Here is a 20153-nt window from a genome sequence, read left to right as displayed (position 1 = left end):
GTAATTGAGTGAAATAATTGGCAAATATATCTTAACTCATATGCAAAGGGACTATTTATCTAACTCGGAACAAACTATGAAGCTGAAGCTCACTCAAAACCGTATTTTTTACACCTGATTTTGTAAACCGGCTTTAAAATAACCAAGTGGGGGAGTGTATCCACAGAGCATGACCTCCTTTAAACCTAGAAGTTAGTTGAGGCTTTTTTATTACGACAAAAACATTTGTATCTTGGTTTCAGTTTGCAAACGTAATTTTTAATTCCTCCATTTTCTGAGTTGTGCCTGTACAACAAACAGCCTCCATCTCTAGACACACACCAACACTAACAGCTCCCAGGCTGAGCGCCGCAGGAGCCAGCTCGTGCAGCTGAACTCTGACACTGCAGAACCTACCACCACCTCCAGTCTTGTCGATTTAGTACCAGGTTTTAAGCTGTTTTTTTTCTTCACCTTCCCCACCCCGTATCTTGACCGCTTGGCAGATCACCCTCTTACAAACCAGCCGTGCCCTTAGATACCCTATTTGTAAGATTCTCCGTGAAGCCACGCAGAGAGGGAAGCGACTGCCGTCCACCCCGACAGCAAGAACTCAGGAGGGCTGAAAGCAGAGACGCGTACGCCAACTTTTACTATGCATATTAATAAATATTCTTTATTTAAATTTTGCACATTGCGCTTTAACATATTACATCCAAAACATTTTGCAAATGGATGTCTACTTTGTAAAATCTTATATTCAGCTCATCGTCATTCTGTACAGAATTATAGGTACAACATTACTTTGCCACTAGTTTGCTTTTTGTAAGTCTCACAGTAAGAGAAACATTTAATGAAAAGAGATGGCTTAAATTATAAGAGAGGCTTGCACAGCTACTCAACTAAAGATACAAGCCTGAAGAAAGAACAAAATTAATGAAATCACCTCCACCAGCCTCCCCAAAAAACCAAGAAAAAAAAAAGAATCACATTAATTTAAGATAAAATTTTGCCATAAGTCACTAAATTAAGTTTTTGAAAGAGAAGGCGCAGTAGTCATCTTGAGAATTTCAGTGAAAGACAGAGCTACTTTATTGTATTTAGTTCGCTCCAGCTGTTGTCAACCAACCGTTACAAATGGGCCCCTTGTGATCATTTAAGCGGCAGTATTTATTAAATTTCTCCTTCAGATGCTGTCGGTATTGTTCTCTATTGCTGTAAAAAGACTTGTTGTTTGCCATAAAGGACTGTATTTCATCTTGTGAGATAAAGATTTCCTCATCAGAAGTGCATTCAGACTCATCCTACAAATGAAAACAGGCATTTAAGAACACGAGCATCGCCCCTCCTGCGCAGCACAGCCGGCCTGCGGCTGTACACATTGCCTACAGTCGCTCGGAAGGAAGGTGTAGCCTCCACGTCACGACACCACGAGGCTTAGCCAGCTAATCCACTCACCCAATCCCCACACAGGGCTCTGCTATTTTTTGGGGGTAAGAGGCACCTATGCAGTCACGAAATCTAACAGAATAAGTTTCAGAGTCTTATACGTTTCCATTGAAAGTGGATGGCTTTTGTCAGTTTAGGAAAAAAAAAAAAAGAAAAAAGGATGTAAAGCGAGGAGAAGAGAAGGGAAGGAGACAGAAGAAAGTTGTCCAAGGAGCCTGTAGTGGGAAGTAGCATTTGAGGCATGAAGGCAGCAATAAAGCACGCTTCATTTCATGGAATAATGCAATCCTTGATAATGAATACTTATAATACAAGTTCTGTCACTCGCATTCCAGTGACGGGCAATTTCTCCTCCTCTGCAAAGCGTCTCAGCTATATACTTTACAGAGAACACGGAAAAGCAAACAAACTGCTGGGAGAGCGAGCCACGACTGAGCTCAGTTACAGTCTCTCTTGTAACAGTTCTCAGCGGGATTTGAGTTCTAAACCCCATCCTCAATCCCAAGGATTTAAAGCAGTATGCTACAACCGAAAATTCAAAGGAAGTGGTTACTTACAAGGAGTTCCACTAAGCTCTTGGCACCTTTTCCAGTATCGGGAACAAGTGACATTTCTGTAGGTTCTGCAAACTGTGACACACTTTTCATATGCTCAAACCAAGGCAACTGCTGCCCGCTTTTTTCTGAGCTACAGCAGCTTTCAGCATGTGTGTCTTTGGTCTTGTCGCGATGAAATTCTGTGTGCATGATATTTCCTGAGGTCTCTCTGTTACCTGAATCTGCCATACAGCTTCCAAGTTTCTGAATCTAAAATGGAAAATAGCCCATAATGAACTACTAGCAGCGTTAAACCTGAAGCACTCGCGTTTCAGATGGAAGCAGGAGGGAAAGGGGAAAGGAAAGAGTTCAAAAGAGTGAGGGTATGTGTTTTTAAAAATGTGTGTTCCCAGGGAGGAGGGGGGAATGGCATGTTAACTCACTGAGAGCACACAAAAGTGCTCGTGCTTCGGAGCACAGGGGAGGAGACTCCTTCCACCACAACCTATTCTAGGAAGGACCTCAATTCCAAAACTTGGACAGAGCGGTAACAGCAGATCCTTGTTACCCCACTTACAGCATTAGTCCCAACTGAGATCTGAAATACTTTTGTAACTACTTTGAAACGTGTGCATTTAAATAAGCATTCTGGAATAGCTGTGTTCCTTACATGTTCATTCTCACACTTCAAAGTTTTACTTTTCTTTTTCTTCTTTTTGTTTTTGCCTTTTATGTTATTCTCTTCCGAATTAGCCCAACATTCCACACAGCTGTCTCCATCCTCCTCTTTGTCGTCACAGCGATGGACACATGAATCATCTCCTGCAAAACACAGGGAATTTTCTTCTCAGATACTTAAGTTTTGCAGATACTAAACCGATATCATATTCTTACCAAACCTACCATTTTCGTCATGGTTGCAAATGCCTTCGGTGCAGGCCACATCTGATCCCTCCCGAGATCCTGTCTCGCTGCCCTCCATGCTAGACGAATAGCCACAATCACTACCATTACAGTGCGGAGATAAACCTGAGACAAAGGGAAAAGTTACCCTAATCTAAAGTAGCTGGTGCATATTCTTTTGTTATGCCTCCAACAAGACAGAATTCTTAAAAAAAGTTAGTTTTAAAAATAGCCGAGCACTGTTTACTCCAAAACCAGCAAATGTTTTTAAAAGTGAAAAATAATGACATGTAACATACCTTTCTTAATTTTAGGTGAACCTAATAGGGTACCACTACTAGGACAGGTGCAAGAAGTGCTTTCATTAGTAACAATTACTTCTACACAATTGTTTGCTTCTTCAGTGCTACCACAGGCTTTGCAACTACTTTCCGTGAAGTTCGAGTTTTCCTTAAAACAAGAACAAAAAAAGACTTGCAAGTACTGAAAGGAGCTCAGCCAACATCTTTATAAAGGATTCTCTTTCCACAAGAAAAAAAACAGCTGACACGGACTGATAACAGCCACAGTATTGCTTAAAATTCTTGAAGTACAGGACAACTGAAAAAAAACCCCAACTACTTTCCCCACAAGAACACGACCTACAGTTAGCCCATCAGGTTCAGTCAAGAGATCCAGGGTAATAATCGCACTTATTCAATTAAAGCTTCCCCCTCTCCAAAAACTCAATTATAATTGTCTGCAATTAGCATTTGAATTCCCATATTCTAAGTGATCTTTAAGAAATGATTGTTGAAAAATATTCTAGCATAACCTGACCCCCTAGATGTAGGATTTAAAAAAAAACAAACGAAAACAAACCACCAAACCCCCCAAAGCTAAGGAGTTCCAGGCAACTACTTTACAAACAGACTGTACTAATCTGTGAAAGTATTAAATTCCACTAGTGATCAAAAACTAGTTCCCAAAACCAAAATACAGTAAAAACCTCTCGAGAATTCTAACACAGAACAGTGAGCTGATGAATGAGGCACCAACTTAGAAATCTAGTTATTTAACAGCAGCAAAAAGCCACAGCTATCAGTGCTTACCTTTGCTTGATTTATTTCCTTCTCTTCTGTTGCCTGCAAAGGAGTAGGGATCTCACACACACACTTATTTTTCCGCCTGTTCTTTCTTTTTTGGCGCTTCTTCTCTTGTTTAAGTTCTCGCACTCTTTCTTCTTCTGAAAATTCTTCACAGAGCTGTTCCAATCGACTAATACCCTGCACTTTTTCCACAGCCATCTGTTTATAAGAGGTTAGATCTATTTATAGATGTTAACACAATTCAAGCTTTTACATTTATAAAAAAGGAGGAGGAAAATAGCTGGTAAGTACTTTTTTTATGGCCCAGATTTGCAATTTTCACTGAAAAGTTGCGGAACTGAACGCATTTTTGGATCTGTTTACGTGGTAGATACTCTTAACTATTTAACAGAGCAGCACAAAAACCCCACATTAGAACTACTGCCACGGAATTCCTGCAGCTCTTTGTCTAGGGTAACCAGTGAAAAATCTAACTGATTTTCTAAGCAGTTCAATTTTGAAGTGTAGATGTATTTCAAAATATAGCAAGTATCTAAATATGTTCCTTAATATTAAATTGAGAACAAATATCATAATGGCACATCTACCTACGAAGTTACAAGAATATAGTTAAACTAGTAAACTATTCTGGATCAATGCTCCTACAGAGGTAAAAATAAATTCATGGGTTTTGGGGTTTTTTTTGGTTTTGTTCCCCCCCCCCCCCCCCCCCAGATCACTCTGGGAACTCCTTAAGCCAAAATGAGACATCATCATCCCCACCCACCTTAGAAGAGGACCCCATATAAAGATATAACAGTTTTGTATTTCGAATTCATAGCCAACCTTGCATGCCAGTGTAATTGCCCGAGTTTTACAATGTCAATGAACTTTCAACACCGTACTTCACTAGATTAAAAACCACCACAACAAAATCTGACAAAAATGCCACAGCATACCGCGTCCAATGCCACTTCCATTATGGGTCTTTAAAAAAATTACTTGTAAAAAACCTCCAAGGACTAACTAGATTAGGGTTCCACTACATTCTTTCCCAAACTGATTTTGATCAGATTCTTCTCTGATGTTGTAGAAGTTTTTAGAGAGAACTGTCATTATGAATGGAAGATAAACATAACAGAAAAGATCTCTGTCATGCCGAAGGGGAAGGATACTATTGGCGTACGTTAAAGGAACTGCATGGCTTGTGTCTGAAGTTCCAGATCCCACAGGATTACAGAGTGCACTCGGAACACACTGAATGCAAGAGTAAGCAGTTGTGTTTGTAATTCAAAAGCACATCCTCCATTTTTACTAATAAGCCAAATAAAAACTATTGTAGCCAGAGCTACTTCAAATGCTCTCAGGTAGGAATACCTTCACTGGGAATTAAAAACGTAGAAGATCCAGCGTACTGTAACGTGCAGCTTGGAAAGTAAAAGCAAGCCTCAATCTTTTAAGTTCCCATAGAGGTCACATCGGAATGCAACTCAGTTGTGCTACGCATTGACACGACACAACTGCTGCTTGCAGCGAACAAGGGACTGAATGCAACCCCCTTGAAGCTCCTTCCAGCCCAACGTTAGTAGAAAGCAGAAAAATAATTTTAGTGTAAACGCACACAGTTACTATAGCAGTTCAAATACAAGTTAGATAAAACTTGATTTTTACCTCAAAGCTTTTGCGTAAAGCATCAACACCTAGGTAAAAAAGCATCTGCCACGTTTGTTCCTCAGCCCGCAACTTTTGCCAGATTCGGTGTAATCTTTCATAAAGATGAATACCCAGGCAGGTCAAAACTTCTTCTTGGGCTATGTCTATTGTCTTAGCATGCCTTTCTCTTCGTCTAAAGGAAGAGTTGAACCAAAGTATAGTACAGTTAAAGTAGCTGGAAGTCTACCAAGAGATCAAAGCAGTTCAATGACGTATTTTCTTTAGGTACGACTGAAGATATGTTTGCGTGAACAGCTTTTTAAATCGAATTCTGCTGTGCTGCATGCGGATGCAAAATAGAAAGGACCAGGTCAGAACCACTGCTGCGTTCCCGACACGTTCACCTGTGCACGGCGCCGTTAAGCTGTGCTGTGCCTTCCAACCTGCGACTGCTGGCGGCGTTGCCCCATCGGTCTCTGCTTGCTCCTACTAGGGGGGATCAGCAGAGTTTTAATGCCAACGAGGTGCAGCCAGTCTTTTGTTTCCTAGATTTTGTATTTCATTTATATAGCAAATATTTCAGCTTCCTAGACATTTATGTGTCAGTTAACTGAAGCTGAATGAACACACGTACTTACCATACAAAGTAAAAATATTTCAGTATTAGTCTATTGTCTATTAAGGAAAAATCATTATAAAAGGATTTACCCTCCTAATCAAACAGTTATGATTGAGCTTTACAGATATTGAGCTCAGAATTGTATTTTTTCACTGGAATATTTTAAGATGCTAAAACAGGTTCAGAAATTATTATAATATACAAATGGCGACAAAATTAAATTGAACCCTTGGCATTCAATAAAACTGTCCAGGAAGGTTCTCTTTCTATTTCGCATATTTTGGACACCTCAATGGAGAAGCAGGCAGCCCTAGGGAGTGAACAAATGAACTAGAAGACATTTGGCAATTTCTTTCAGTCTTGCCTTCAGAGTTAAATGCACTTTGAAGTCAGAAGCACATATAAAGTCTTTGCTACTTGGAAGCACTATCCTGAAAGTCTACTTCGATATGAATATTCACAGTCGGAAGTTTATTATGCAGCAAGGAGGCAAAAATCACTTTTGCAAAATACGTTCAATAAGAAAATAAAGAAGCAAAGCGCTAGATAGCCCACTCTAGCAAATTACATACTCATACCCTCCTGCGAACTCGGGTTCAGCGCGACCCAAGAGGTGTGCGATGAAATCTGTTTCGCAGCACACGTGTATGTGACGTTCGTGGGGACAGCAGCGCAGACCCTCGTAGAGCGCAGCGCAGTAGCCCTTTTCCTTGCTGCAGTCTAGCTCACCGATAAGAATATTGTATGCCCGAAGTACTTTATTTTTGCAGTCGGTGCAAAACCTGTGTTAAAACAGAACGTAACAGAACTGACTTCTTATTCAAACAGAAATTTAGACCCGCTTAGTCTAAGTTATAATATACTGAGCTATTTCATAGTGCATGCTATATTTAAACTAGGTCACACAAGGTTTATGTTACTTCAAAAGGTAAAATAGCAAGACTTTGGCTGTAAGCCATGTAAGTTTACTGTATGTATTATACCACCTATCATATATATTACAAGTCTGGATATCAGCTTTCATGCTCCAAGGCATAAATCAGGCTAATTGTTAATATGAAGAAATTCCTATATGGATATACAATTCCATATTCGTTCAAAGATCAGAAATCTAATAGTGAACAAACTGAATCATTAGTACAAGCCAGGGAAAAAATGCCTCTCAAGTAACACACTTCACGTTACTTTACAGCAATTATTTAAAGTATATTCAAGTGAGTGATGAGCAATAAGAAAAAAAAAAGTTTCCTCTGTTGCCTGCTGTATAAGAGCAATGTTTCCACTACAAGCACCTTTAAACGTATTTTGAATTATTAGATTACTGCACAGATAGCCAAACAAGGTTTATTTATAACACAACGTATTCAATTTAAACACGTGATAGCTCAGATAACTAATGAGAAGAGTATGGTTATGAAGTCCGTTACAATCAAAATACAACCAAATTAAGCTCATTCTATAAGAGGAGTAAACTTCAAGAAGCTACAAAACCTCTTGCTGTATTATTCTAAAAATGCAAGTCAGACAAGCTGCTCACATTTCAGCTTTCAGCTTGAAAAGCTGGCTCTTCATGCCATCTCTGGATGGTGTTTTTCCCTTTCCTAGTTTGTCCAGTCACTTGACAACACTAAGTCAAACATATTTTGATGTTTGATAGAACTATGATAACTGGCTAGTTTCTGTGGTGAAAGGAAAGAAAACAGTAATATTATTGCAGGTTAGCATCAGGAAGGCTGCCAACACCATGTTTAATGTCACAGGAGATTAAAGTTATTTTGTTTCCAAAGTGTTATTTCCACACCACCACCACCCCCGCACCCATCTGTGCCCCCACAGTTTATATCAGAACCTTGAGAATACTGGAAATTAAAACTTTTTAATCAGCATGGTAGCTACCATACACATGCAACAACAGTTTAGTGGCCTATTTTTTCCCCTGCAAGAGAGACCTAACAGCATTAGCACGACTAAGTCATAAACAACTGCTTTAAAACAGCGATTTACAAGCAGCACCAAGCCTAAAATCTGCTGCTGTTAGTTTAGTTCACATTATTTTGAACTTGCACATACTCCCCGAAAGCCTAAAAGAAGGCACAGTCCCAAACACAGTAGGCTACTTGTGAAAGAGTGAAAGAACATACACAGTTTTAACACATCAAATTGTAAATCATAGCTTTTTTGGTTAGGATTAAATTAAGACAAGTAGCTATGACTTCATTTGAGGTCTCCACAGTTCCCCTACCATAACCCAGAACAATAGGTAAAACACAAAGAATATTTCACCATCTTAGTCTCATCAGGTGTTACAATGCAATCTGGCAAGGTTCTTCATCACCATGAAGCTTAGATCTTAAAAATTTTAGAAGGGTATCAGAAGAATCCTCTATGCTTTTAAACTTTTGTGGGAACTCTACATCCATTGCAATTCACAAAAAAATGCAGCACGTATTCCTCCAAACGAAGGTGTGTCTTGGCTCTTTTAACATACCTGTGTTTTCGTAGATAGGTTTCTAATGTTTCTAAAAGACAACTAGAGTCAATTAGAACTACTTCATCCCTGCATTCCTGGGACATGAGCTCCCACACATCCATCCAACAACCCCTGCAAAAAAAAATGTAAGAAACAAAAGACTGTACGTTATCCTGTTAGGGGTTTAGAAAAGCAGCAAAATAAAGCATCATCAGTTTACCTGACTGCTCCCTGAAAAGGTCCATAGTGGAAAGTGATGCTACACTTGCTCTCCTCCTTCCTGCTGTCTTCACTATTTTTCTTATCTGCACTTAACTCTCTGTACTGAGTGTGCTACTGCTCCCTTCACTGTCACACAGTATTAAAAAAACATTTTTTCTGAACTTATACCATGTATGTTATGACTTACTTATTCTTCCTAAACAAATGCTATGAAAATGCTACCATGTTCCTTAATTTACTTTGGGTCCTGTATAGGATAAGCCTTAACTTCCAGTATAGTTAGGGTCAGACATGAGATACAAATTTTGCTGTCTGTGTTCATAAATCCAGATTCATAATGACTTTTTAAAGTTACAGCTGAAAGCCAATAGTAATTCTTTCAGAATACTACCTTAAGTATAGACTTATGCAAGTTTTAATACTCCTGGCAGATTAAATTTCATGACAACTTACTAAAAATCAAAACAAAAACCCAAAGAAAAAAGCAAACCAAAACCCCCAAACTTCCACACATCTACCACCATGAGAAACCATAAAGACACCCTACATTAAATTTCCAAAATTTGTTAAAAACTCCAAAGTTTAGGTTTTTTTTTTTTTTTTACACACAGTTGGGTATGCTAAAAGTACACTTACAGAGCAAAGAACAAACTTTCAATAGCAAGTCATGTTTACTTACAGGCTTGTCTACGCTTGACATTTTATCAGAACGGTCATTTCTGTTTAAGCTCATGTATGGATACAACAGAGCAAGGGAACAGGGGAAGCAGCACTCCTATTTAATAATTAGCTCCTCAAGAGTATTTATGTATGCTGTTAGATAGTTTGCCAGATCATATGGCTTGCATTTATGAGAGGTTAAAATGCTCCTTAGCCCTGAATGGAACCCAGTAGCCATAAACCAGGCACACTGAAACCAAGGACGTCAAATAACTCTCAAGTGGTATTAGCTAGTTACGTAACTCGTATAATTAAACACACAATTGCAATTCAAAGCCTTTTCTGGGTGTATAAAATGCCTTACAGATGCAACTTGTCTGAAGAAGTTTCTTGTAATGAAGACAACCAGAAGCTCTAAGTTGATAAATAAAATTTGTTCTGTAAGACAATTCTATTTGACCCCTCCATGTCTAGGCTGTTAGTGTACTTGCTTCCACTCAAGGCAGTGGATTTATTTGGAAAAATATCAGTACTGATACACCCTGATCACTTCTGTAGCATAACAAATGGGTATCGACTGAGCAAGCAGAGCCCAAGCCAGGTTTCTTTAGCGAACTACACTGATTGTCCACAGTTATCAGATAAAGCTGAAAGCTTTACTTGCAGTATATTAAAATACTGCTCTTCCACATATTCTCTATTAACCTGCCAACATTCAAAATACTAAGGGGATTTATTCCAGCATGAATTGAGGAAATGAAGGCAGCATTTTCCTCTTTATTCATTCAGTTTCAGAATTGTTCTGCCTTGCCAAAATGGTAAGTGCAGGTTCCATGATATATGTTCTTACACAGAAGAGATTAATCTTACTAAAAACAAAGAAAAAAAAAACCAAACCCACTTACATAACGCTTTGAATTTGCTTTATTTAAAAAAATATATATCCCTATGATCTTTTGCTTGTGTAACATAAGCTTTGAACTAATTATATGAAAAGCCTGTAACCAAAATATAATAGGACATAATGATTAGCTACCACTATCCTCAAGCAGCACAAGTAAAAATCAAGTGTCAAATTCCACATGCCTAGCATCTCAGGGGATTTATCTAAACCCAAAGAGACTCAAGTCTGCACAGAAAAATACATGTCCTGTAACTGGAAACCATGATCAAGCTTTTATAGGTTGTGTGCTTAACCAGAAGCGGAACACAACTGACTAAAAAAGGTCCAGGACACTCCAACTAAGCATGGTAGCCTAATTTATTGGTCATCATAAAAAAAAAAAAAAATATATAAAAAAACACTCCACAAATGAGAAAAGCCCCCAAAATCCACAACAGATTTACCAGGTTAACCAGCTGGAAAAAAACATTTCAAGATAGAGAGGCATATATGCATTTTACAGAGTTATAGTTTTAACCCTGCAGCCCAACCACAATAAAGCCCTTTATTAACAGTTGTGCAAGGCATTTTTAATAATCCCAAGCAAAATGATGTATATTTGTTTAGCATGTACCCTTTCACCTCAATGTGAGAAAAACTGCTGATCAATCATTTTGGTGTAGAGCACAAAAACCAGTTTGTCTTTCTGGAGCATTGTTTATATCACAATGCAGAAGCCACCATGCCCTGAACAGACTATATTCTAAGTTATGTCAGACGAGATATGAAAAGCTCAGAGAGCACTGGTTTGTAATGGCCAAGTTGCATTTTGCAATTGGTTTTGAAATTAAACATGGATATATTTTTATACAGAAAAAAACCCAAAAAAAACTAAACTCCCCACCACCAAGTAAAGAACCCAAAAGCCAAGAGGCAAAAATGGAACAGCTAGCATTAACAAACAAGTTTAGGGAAACGGGTGATTTCACATCATTGCCTTAAACTTTGTATGAAAGCATCACTGCGAAGGAGCACAGATCTTGCGTTGGGAGGTCAGAAGACCTTAGAGCACTAGTTGTGTCCAGCCAAAGGGTGAGCAAGGGTGGCGGGGAAAGTACTAAACATCCTACTGATAAGACTGTCACTCTTACTGCCCCAAAAAGGGCTAACTACCTTCTTATGAAAACCTGTGGAGAAAGGCTCATGCCCTACAACACACGCTGACCAAAACTCCTGGGTGTCTCTGTTCCTCTCCCCCACAACTAGCTGGGTCTACTATAACCCAGGTAGCTTGGAGATGACTGCTCTGGCAAACAGATAACAGCATAAGAATTGACCTCAATGATTAAAAATAAATTACTATCAATAGTCTGGCTCCTTAAAATATTTTAGATTGAACTGTGCATGTTAAACACAAGCTTACCCCAAAGGTTTTGGTTTGTGTGTGTCCAGGGAGTGTAACTGGCATCTCTTGTTCTTCTTACTTTTGGGAATTGCATCAATCATATCATTCAGTTTGGACCTACGGAAAAAATGTAACTTAGTATTCTGAAAACACAGTTACCCAGAGAAGTTTTGAAGGTCTTGATTTAGCTCACGTACCAGAAATAAGTATGCTAAAGAACATTAAATCTAAAACTTTCTTCCTGTCCCCCATTTTTACTTGTTACGACATATAATCCTGCAGTACACAAGGAAAATACAGTATAGATTTTCAAGACAAATCCTAGCAAGCAAGATAAAGATAACCCACATCTAAAAGGCTACTGCATAACTTCGTAAGTAACAGACCTCAAGCAATGACACCTATTTCAAAAGTGCAGGGAACCGCTACGACCACTTTATCAAGTTACACTACCTCACCCTCCAAACCTCAACACCCCCAGCTCTGCACCAGCCTTTCCTACTTCTCACTGGCCTGCTAACTGGAGCAAGAAGCAGCATGAGCTGAAGCCAACTGGAAGGCAAAGGCACACTGTGGTGAGCAGCCATTGTTTGGTCTGCTGACAGCTGAGAAACAAATGGCACTGAGGCTGAGGCTATTTATTGTGCTAGCCAAACCCAGAAGGTTTCACTTTCTCACTGTTACCTTTCTACCCAAGAGTAGAAAGCGTTTTTTTGGGAGGTGTTAATTTTTTTAAATTATTTTTTACATGCAAAATAGTGGCGTGAAGAAACACTATTCTTCAAGAGATCAGGAAATACCCAAAGTGCCTATTTCAGATTAATGACTAAACATTTTAATATTCGTATCCTTCAATTGCAATCATGGCATTGTAACTGATGATAATGATATAAAAGATTAGGTCTTTAGGGTTTGTTTTTTCCCAGTTTAGGCAGTAACTAGTTTAACATGGCTGTAAAAGACAAGTATGTACTATAAGATTCAAACTTGCGACAATTTAGTATCACCAAGAAAGCTGCAAAGTCAAATGCACAGAAGCTAGCTCTCCTTTCCCCAGGTAACAATAATCTGAGCAGTTCTAAAGCACTTACCCATGCACATAAAACAGTGTATAAAGCTTTTTTGCATCAGTCATACAGCTTCGAGTTACAGAAAGAACCCCCTTTGGCCCTACTGTTAGGGGCTCCAGTGCTGGATTTCCAGACTCAACAAGTTGAGAAAACAAACGCTCCACACTACGACGACAGCCAACACACGGGACCAGCTGAGAAAGTGCACTCAAAACTTCACGGGATGTCACCATCATGGCAATATTTAGATCCTGCTGTTTAAGCATGCTATGTCTCTAAAAAAGAACAAGAAATTAAATAATTTAAAAAAACAAACAAACACAGACCAAACCTCCACATCTTAAACTGTTCAAGATTTCTTCACCTTCAATAGCATTTCCTTAACAAAACACACATGTGGAAACTGCTTGCAGTGCTCAGTTGGAGGTCACTGTCTTAATGTAGATCACTTAAAACACTTACTGTATGAACAAAACCACACTTGCTAACATCATAGGAGCAATTCTGCTCCAAGTCTTACAGTCTACCCTCTGGGAGGAAGCTAATATTTTTCTCCTCTTGTTCCCTCCTCCTACCACTCAAATCAGCAAACGCTGCTTCTGAACAAACAGCACATCTCCCTGTCCTTATCAGGAAGCCCTTTTTTCTCCACCTCAGCACAGATGTTTTAATAAAGGGTCTCGCACACAATTCTGCAAGTTCTCATCTTCTACTCGCACCCGTTTTATCTTTGGCACATAGAAAGGAAATTCACGGATGCTCATCGGCATATATGGAAATCTCATTTACAACAAACTTGTTCTGTTCAGACCAAGACAATTTAGTAATATTTTTCCTGGAAGGCTATATGCCCCTTTTCCATTACAATTCTAATACCTGAAATTAAAAGAAGCACACATTAGTATTCAGGGTGAAACATTTTACTTCAGTAGTGAACATTCAATGTGCACTAACAATAGAACATTAAAGAGAACACCTGATATTTCTTATGTCAGTAAACAATTCCAGGGAGTTTCTCCTGGTTCTTCTGTCAAACCCATCCAGGCACACATACACAGAAAAAGCACATACCCTTCTCTTTCTTCTTCTAACTGCTAAATTACTGGCTTGGACTTCAACCCTGAACGGCCACTAGCACAGTATGCAGAGGAGAGACAGTCCCTCACACAGCAACCAACACATCTACACTTCGATTATCAGCACTACTGGCACTTTCCAACATCATCTGTAAAAGCAGAGTCCTGTCAGTATATTAATTGTGAGCCTCATTTTTCCTTGGTTATACAAAGTACAGCATTGTAAGTGAGTTGTATCTATAGAGGGGATGTTTTGACACGACAGTATTTTCTGTGTTATTGTCGTATCGCACCACTTAAACACTCCTAATGTAGGAATGACTTGTCACAACTGCTGGGGAAAGAAAGAAAAGACCATACAACACAGCAAAACTAATCAATCCCATGGAACGTGTAAATACATCAACTGAAAAGAGAAAGTATTTTCAGCTCATTTTATGTAATATGTGTTAGGAAAAGTAAAGCTATTATCAGATAGCACTTAAGATTTATGCTCTTAAAGGCAGGCACATTAAATAATCTGACGAGTGATATCACTCTACAATAATCCTCTTTCCCGTAATTAATAGTACTAGTCACAGCAACAGCAGGAATGAGCTATTTTCACAACACAGCTATGCTTTATATGCAGTGTATGTCTGAACTGCTGCTGTCAAACCACAAGTGAAGTGCAAGCTGCCTACCAGCAAACTGGCCTGTTCCTTTGGACATCAAGTGGCACAATTTTTCAGTTGCTACAAGGTGTTACAGCGCAACAGTTATTTGCCACGGCGTTAGCAGGCAAGTTTCTATTGCTAAATCTTCAGGGGTACCACAAAACCATCTCTCACTATTTAACTATATGTAATCTATAAACTGGCATATTAAATCTATCTTGGTATGGTACTGATCATAAGAACTCCATCTTAAGCACACTTCCATTGGAAAAAGCAGTTCAAAAGTATTTAGAAAAAAAAAAAAAAAATCAAAATGCATTTAGAAACAGTAGTTTCCATTAGGTATAAACTGGCAGTGACCGGAAGATACATTGGTTTTACAAGTTTTCAATTCTCAATCAGTATGCAGCAACTGCCCCCTGACAAGGCAACAGTGGATAAATGCTGTGAAATACAGAAAACTAATGTACCCGCTGTACTTCACCCCCAATACGTAACTGCATGTCGGTGCTGATGTGTCTTTTAAGTCATTCCAGGAGCGAGAACCTCCTAGAGAAGCAAAAGTACAAATCTAAGGAAAGCAAGATCTGGTATGTGGCCTTCTTAAAAACACAGAAGGATGTATTTACCTGAATGAACTGTTTTAGTTGTGCACTGTTATTCTGATGTCCGTCAAGGTTTAGCACATTATCAGGAAATTCCATCACCATCTATACAAGAGAGGGGGAAAAAAAAAAAAAAAGAATATATTTCGGAAAAAAGTCAAACAGAGGATTATTTTATTTTACTTTCTTGAGGGAAATAAGACAAACTATGTTAAATGCTCATTCTTTTCACATAACTATTGGAAGCTTGGGAAAGGATAAGAGTAACAGTTTAGTACAGTGGATGTTTCAGCAAAGTAACTGTTTCACTAATATTATGTTCTAGAGGCAGTTTATAAATGGCAACTCTTAAATAGCTGTTATAGAGAAAGCAAAAGTTGCTAAATGGATCATCAGTACTTATATTACACTATCTACATGACTTGAGACTCTGTTTCAGTTAAAAAAAAAAATGTACTTCAACACACTGAGGTCCAAATTGATCCAATAGCCTAACTCAATTTATAAAGCTATGAAGAAACAGTCACAACAGTTTAATGACTAAGTTGCCTCCTTCAAAGGCTAATTTAAAACCATATTAACCCAACAAGGTACTCCAAGGTATACTTTGTTTTGTACGATTGCAGCTGCAACTCTTAAGAGGCTCAAAATAAAATGTTAAGCCTGCAGAACAATGTGATTACTCGTAAGTAATTAATATTTCTTTTCAAATTACTGAGCAACAAAGTGGGTAATTTCTTGGGGGGGGGGGAATCAGTAAAATAATTGTCAGTCAAAAATCCATCTTTACAACCATTGAGAAAAATTAAACCAACTAGAAAAATGTGTACAGACTGGCTTAGTTGATCTTGTCCAAACTGAGAAATACAGAATTTCTCAACAGGAATACTGAAAGTTCACTTTAAAATCGGAAAGACAAAATAACAACTTTGATTAATAACTCTAATACCAACCAACACCAAATGAAATTGTGCAATTCACCCCTTTTCCTCTCTCCACCTTTCCTCAATTGTCCAGTAAAGACAGAATTCCCTGCCATCATCTGAATTGCTGACACTACCTCCAGAGAACTCATACGTTTAATTTCACAGGCACTCAACATTGCTCCAAAATAAATATCTATTCTCCAAGGCCAGAAAGCAAGGCAATATTTTGATCTCACATGTGCTAGAATGGGAACATTAGCACAGCTGTCTTATCTTCGTGCAGAAGTGTGCCACGGTCAGTGCTAATTCTGACCTCCCATGTATTTCTTTTCCAGTTTCCCATGCCTCTGACCCACACACGCTAAGCAGCAGCACAAGTTTTTGGTGCAGAATTACAGGTTTCCTACACTGCTCATTGATGCTTCTGTGGGGAATGAGCTACATGCAAAAGTAAAAGCTCTATCTGCCAATAACAGAGAGAAGAGATAAGTCTGCATATTTTTTCTCCCCTCACCTTCATCTCCCACTATCAGACAACACCCTTAGGTGTTTTGTACAACAGAGTGGAATTATCAAAGACTAAATTAATTCATGTGTCTGATGAGATTTTATTAAGTGGTTAAACATCAACCACCATCACACCCTGAACTGGAAGAAAAAAAATTCCCGTAATACCACATCAAATGGAATGTCTTCTAGAAATCATAAGAGCTGCTTAAGAAATGAAAAGGGTTAAGTATTTAAACTTCCTTTAATTTCTAGCTCAGCCATAAGAAACAGAAAAGTGTGATAGTGAACAATTCATTTAGAAGAGTAGAAACACATTGCACCTAAAGAGCTTTCTATGCTGATACAAAACAATGTTACAAGCTTAAGAGCATTATAGGCCATTCATTCACTAATTTGCAATCACTGCTTCACTATTTCTAGATTTAAGGCATAGATTAAGTCTTCCAAGCTGACTAACAGAATTTAAGTAGTCCCATTATTCGTAAAATCTGAGTTTTAAAAGAGGTCAACAGAAGCCAGTTACTATCAATAAACACCCCTGTTTTTTAAAGATAATGCTGCAGATGTACAATTATGTTTCAAAGACAACTGCATGGTTTGCAATAGCTCTCATTAAGAATTTAAAACATAAATTATAGACGACTGAGACAAGGAAGCTAAGAGTACATTCACTTGCTTCTGCAGATTTATTTAATAAAAGCCTCCAGAAACCACCTAGAAATCTGAGTACTTTGTAACAGTAACAAAATGGAAAAAAAATAAAAATGGACCCAAGATAAGATTTCTTCATGGTGAGGATGACTTGCACTTGCATAAATGCCTTTCATCCAGATGGATACAAAGCTGATTTAGAGCTATAGGAGCCTCTTCAATCATGAGCACGGCTTGCCTCTGGTGTAAAAAGTAGAAGGACAGCGACTACATAGTGTAATTGCACAAAGTTTGGGCCTGGTGTTAAATTCTGGAACTAAACCACAAATGGAGTTTTCGGTCAGTTGAAGTCATCTACCTGACACCTGGTATAGCCGAATTTTCACTCTCATTCTCTCAACCTATTAAACACAACAAAGGTAACAAGAGCATGGTAAATCATCTACTTAACACAATCTAATGAGTAATTTTCACTAGGGAGTCTGGGGGGGAGAAGAGAAACCTTAAGATTTCAAAACTACATAGGAAATGGAGGGGCAAAATAACTTTCAAGCCATGGCCAAGACATCAAAAACCCTCAAACTTACACTATTCCTACCCAGTGCTGGGTTCTCCAGGTAATCAACCACTCTAGGAGAGCTAGATATTGCTTTGGACAACTTAAGGGGAAACTTTGCCTAATGCACGAGCACAGCTAACCAGAGATGACAGACTATATAAAGCCCCAAAACCAGTGATGATATTTGGTAAATTAATAATATGCTGTCATTTAGAACAATCAAAACTAAAATACAGCAAAGACCCCATCTTCAAATGTAGCAAAACCAGATGGGATTAAGATAGATAATTTTAACAGTGGGATGCAGGGTTAAGAGGCTGCTTGAAGATACTCAATTGTTTTGTTCTGGAAGATGGAAGAAATTATATGATGAAGTTGATCAAGTTAGCTGATGCAAGTCAGGCATTCTTCTCCCATTCTACAACATGAGATTAGGAATTTAAAGTACACACATTTTACACCATTTAAAGTACCAGCAGTTACTGTCACACCACTGACAGCAACAGAAATCAAATACGAATAATTTAAGATACCAAATTACACGAAGTCCATTTTTATTTTCACCCCAACATATCCATGCCTTAAAACAAACGACAACTGGCTAGTTAGGGAATTTTCTTCTGTTTGCTCTGTGTTCACCTACGATGCAATTTCTGAGCCTTCCTCTAAACACTTGAGGAAGAGACTAGAGAGCCTCCAAGCTGCATTTAGTTCATTTTTCCACTGAATCTTCTGGAAATGGCAAAACCCCCATGTTTTTCAATTCAGAATAACACACTGAAAGGGAAACTCGCTCAGATTTGTCACTGTAGATACAGCAGGACATTATTACAGCCTCGATAACCCTTACTTTAAGCCAAAGCTTTCAAAAACACCTTTAGCCTTTTCTTGCCTATTTAAGGGCATAATAATTACCTCGTTGTAGACGTGGGTTTTAATGTTAATATGGCTCCCTTCCGTATTAACTGAAAAATGGCTTAGCTCCACATTTGGGCTTGGGCACCGAGACGTGCTTGTCACTCGAAAACAAGTTATGCCCAGGCCCCAATACAGCAATAACTTTCTTGTTATGCGGTTTGCATGTTTTTAGAGCTGGGCATCAGATAAAAAAGTTGCCACATTAAGCGCTGTTAACCCGAAGTGTTGCAAAGTCCCAAAGATTAACGCTGCAGGAGCAAAGGAGGAGCCTGGGCGGCCTGTCTGGGGAAAAGGCCTCGCCTGGGAATTGCAACACGCCGCCCGCACACGTTGCAAGCGGGAGGAGCGGGGGGACACCAGGCGCTCCGCGGGGCGCAGGCACTCACCGTGAGGGTGTCATCGATGTAGAGGGGGATCTGCCTCTTCTCGAAAGGGAATTCCTCCTCCCCGTCTCTGCAAACCGCGACCAGCCGCGCCATCTCTGCCCGCTGTTGCTGCTTCCTCCCCGCTCCAGCCTGCGAGCAGCCAAACCCCCGGGGAGGTAAATACCCGCCGCGCTTCCCCGGCACACTTTCACCAAGCCCGGGAACAAGCCTGCTTTACCCCATCGCCTGATTCACCACGCCGAGCCCCGGCCCCGCCGCCCAGCCCACGCCCGGGCGCGCAGCCTGCCCGCCGCTCCAGCCCTGGAAGGGACTCAAAAAGACGACGGGCCGGGAACGGGAGAGGTGGGCAGGCTGGGAAATGCGACAGAACATGGAAGAAAGGGAGGGGACGGCGGGGAGGAGCGCACCCGGCCCTCCACCGGGCACCGCCGGCGGGGGATGGAGCCCGCCGCGCTGCGGGCCGCTCCCCGCCCCGCCACCGGCCCAGACAGGCCGCCGGGGGACCCGCCCAGCCCGGAGCGGGGTTTGCGGCTCTCCGCCGCCCCCGTCTCGCCCCGCGGCGGCTGGGGAGGGAGCGGAGCAGCGGCGGGGCGAGGGGCCGCCTCCACCTGCGAAGCGGGGCCGCCTCTCCCCCCACCCCGCCGCCCCCAACCCCCGCCCGGGGCGACCCGCAGCCGGCGGGGAGGGGACCCGCCGCCCTCCCGCTCCCCAGCCCGGCGTCGCTGGGGAAAAGGGCGAGCCGGGGCGGGGAGGAAGGGGGGGCGGCGGGGGGGCTGCAGCCCGGACGACGCGGCGGGCAGACCCACCCCTGTCCTCACCCGGCCTCCAGCCGGCGCGGGGCGGCGATGGCGGGGAGGCAGCCCCGAACGGAGGCCGGGCCGGCTCCCGGCCTCCCGCTCCTCCCGCCTCCCCTCAGCCCCGCCGGGGCTGTTGCGCTGCCCCACGGCCCA

At 40.6% G+C, this 20153-nt stretch overlaps 2 protein-coding genes across 3 annotated transcripts in view; one reads left to right on the top strand and one right to left on the bottom strand.

Moving 5' to 3' along the window:
• Positions 1-627: 627 nt before the first annotated feature.
• GGNBP2 (gametogenetin binding protein 2) lies at positions 628-19326 on the bottom strand. Of its 2 annotated transcripts, none has more exons than XM_074845388.1 (13): positions 19204-19326; positions 15278-15358; positions 12938-13191; positions 11865-11963; positions 8695-8808; positions 6779-6988; positions 5606-5780; positions 3959-4153; positions 3167-3317; positions 2868-2993; positions 2635-2786; positions 1986-2234; positions 628-1283 (listed from the first exon to the last, which is right to left on the bottom strand). In XM_074845388.1, exons 1-13 carry the CDS (start codon positions 19294-19296, stop codon positions 1080-1082), a joined length of 2103 nt encoding a protein of 700 aa, XP_074701489.1. In that variant the 5' UTR covers positions 19297-19326; the 3' UTR covers positions 628-1079. The 2 variants fall into 2 exon arrangements, with proteins under 2 accessions (XP_074701489.1, XP_074701490.1); XM_074845389.1 differs by having other exon boundaries at positions 6785-6988.
• Positions 19236-20153, top strand: part of MYO19 (myosin XIX) — a 28981-nt gene continuing 28063 nt past the window's right edge. The window contains exon 1 of the mRNA XM_074845380.1: positions 19236-19358. The gene's annotated coding sequence lies outside the window, so the exon portion shown is untranslated. The remainder of the gene's footprint in view (positions 19359-20153) is intronic.

Source organism: Strix aluco, chromosome 19 (assembly GCF_031877795.1).
Source record: "Strix aluco isolate bStrAlu1 chromosome 19, bStrAlu1.hap1, whole genome shotgun sequence".
NCBI lineage: Eukaryota > Metazoa > Chordata > Aves > Strigiformes > Strigidae > Strix > Strix aluco.
Note: the sequence above shows the minus strand (reverse complement) of the source record. Positions and strands in the feature narration are given on the sequence as shown.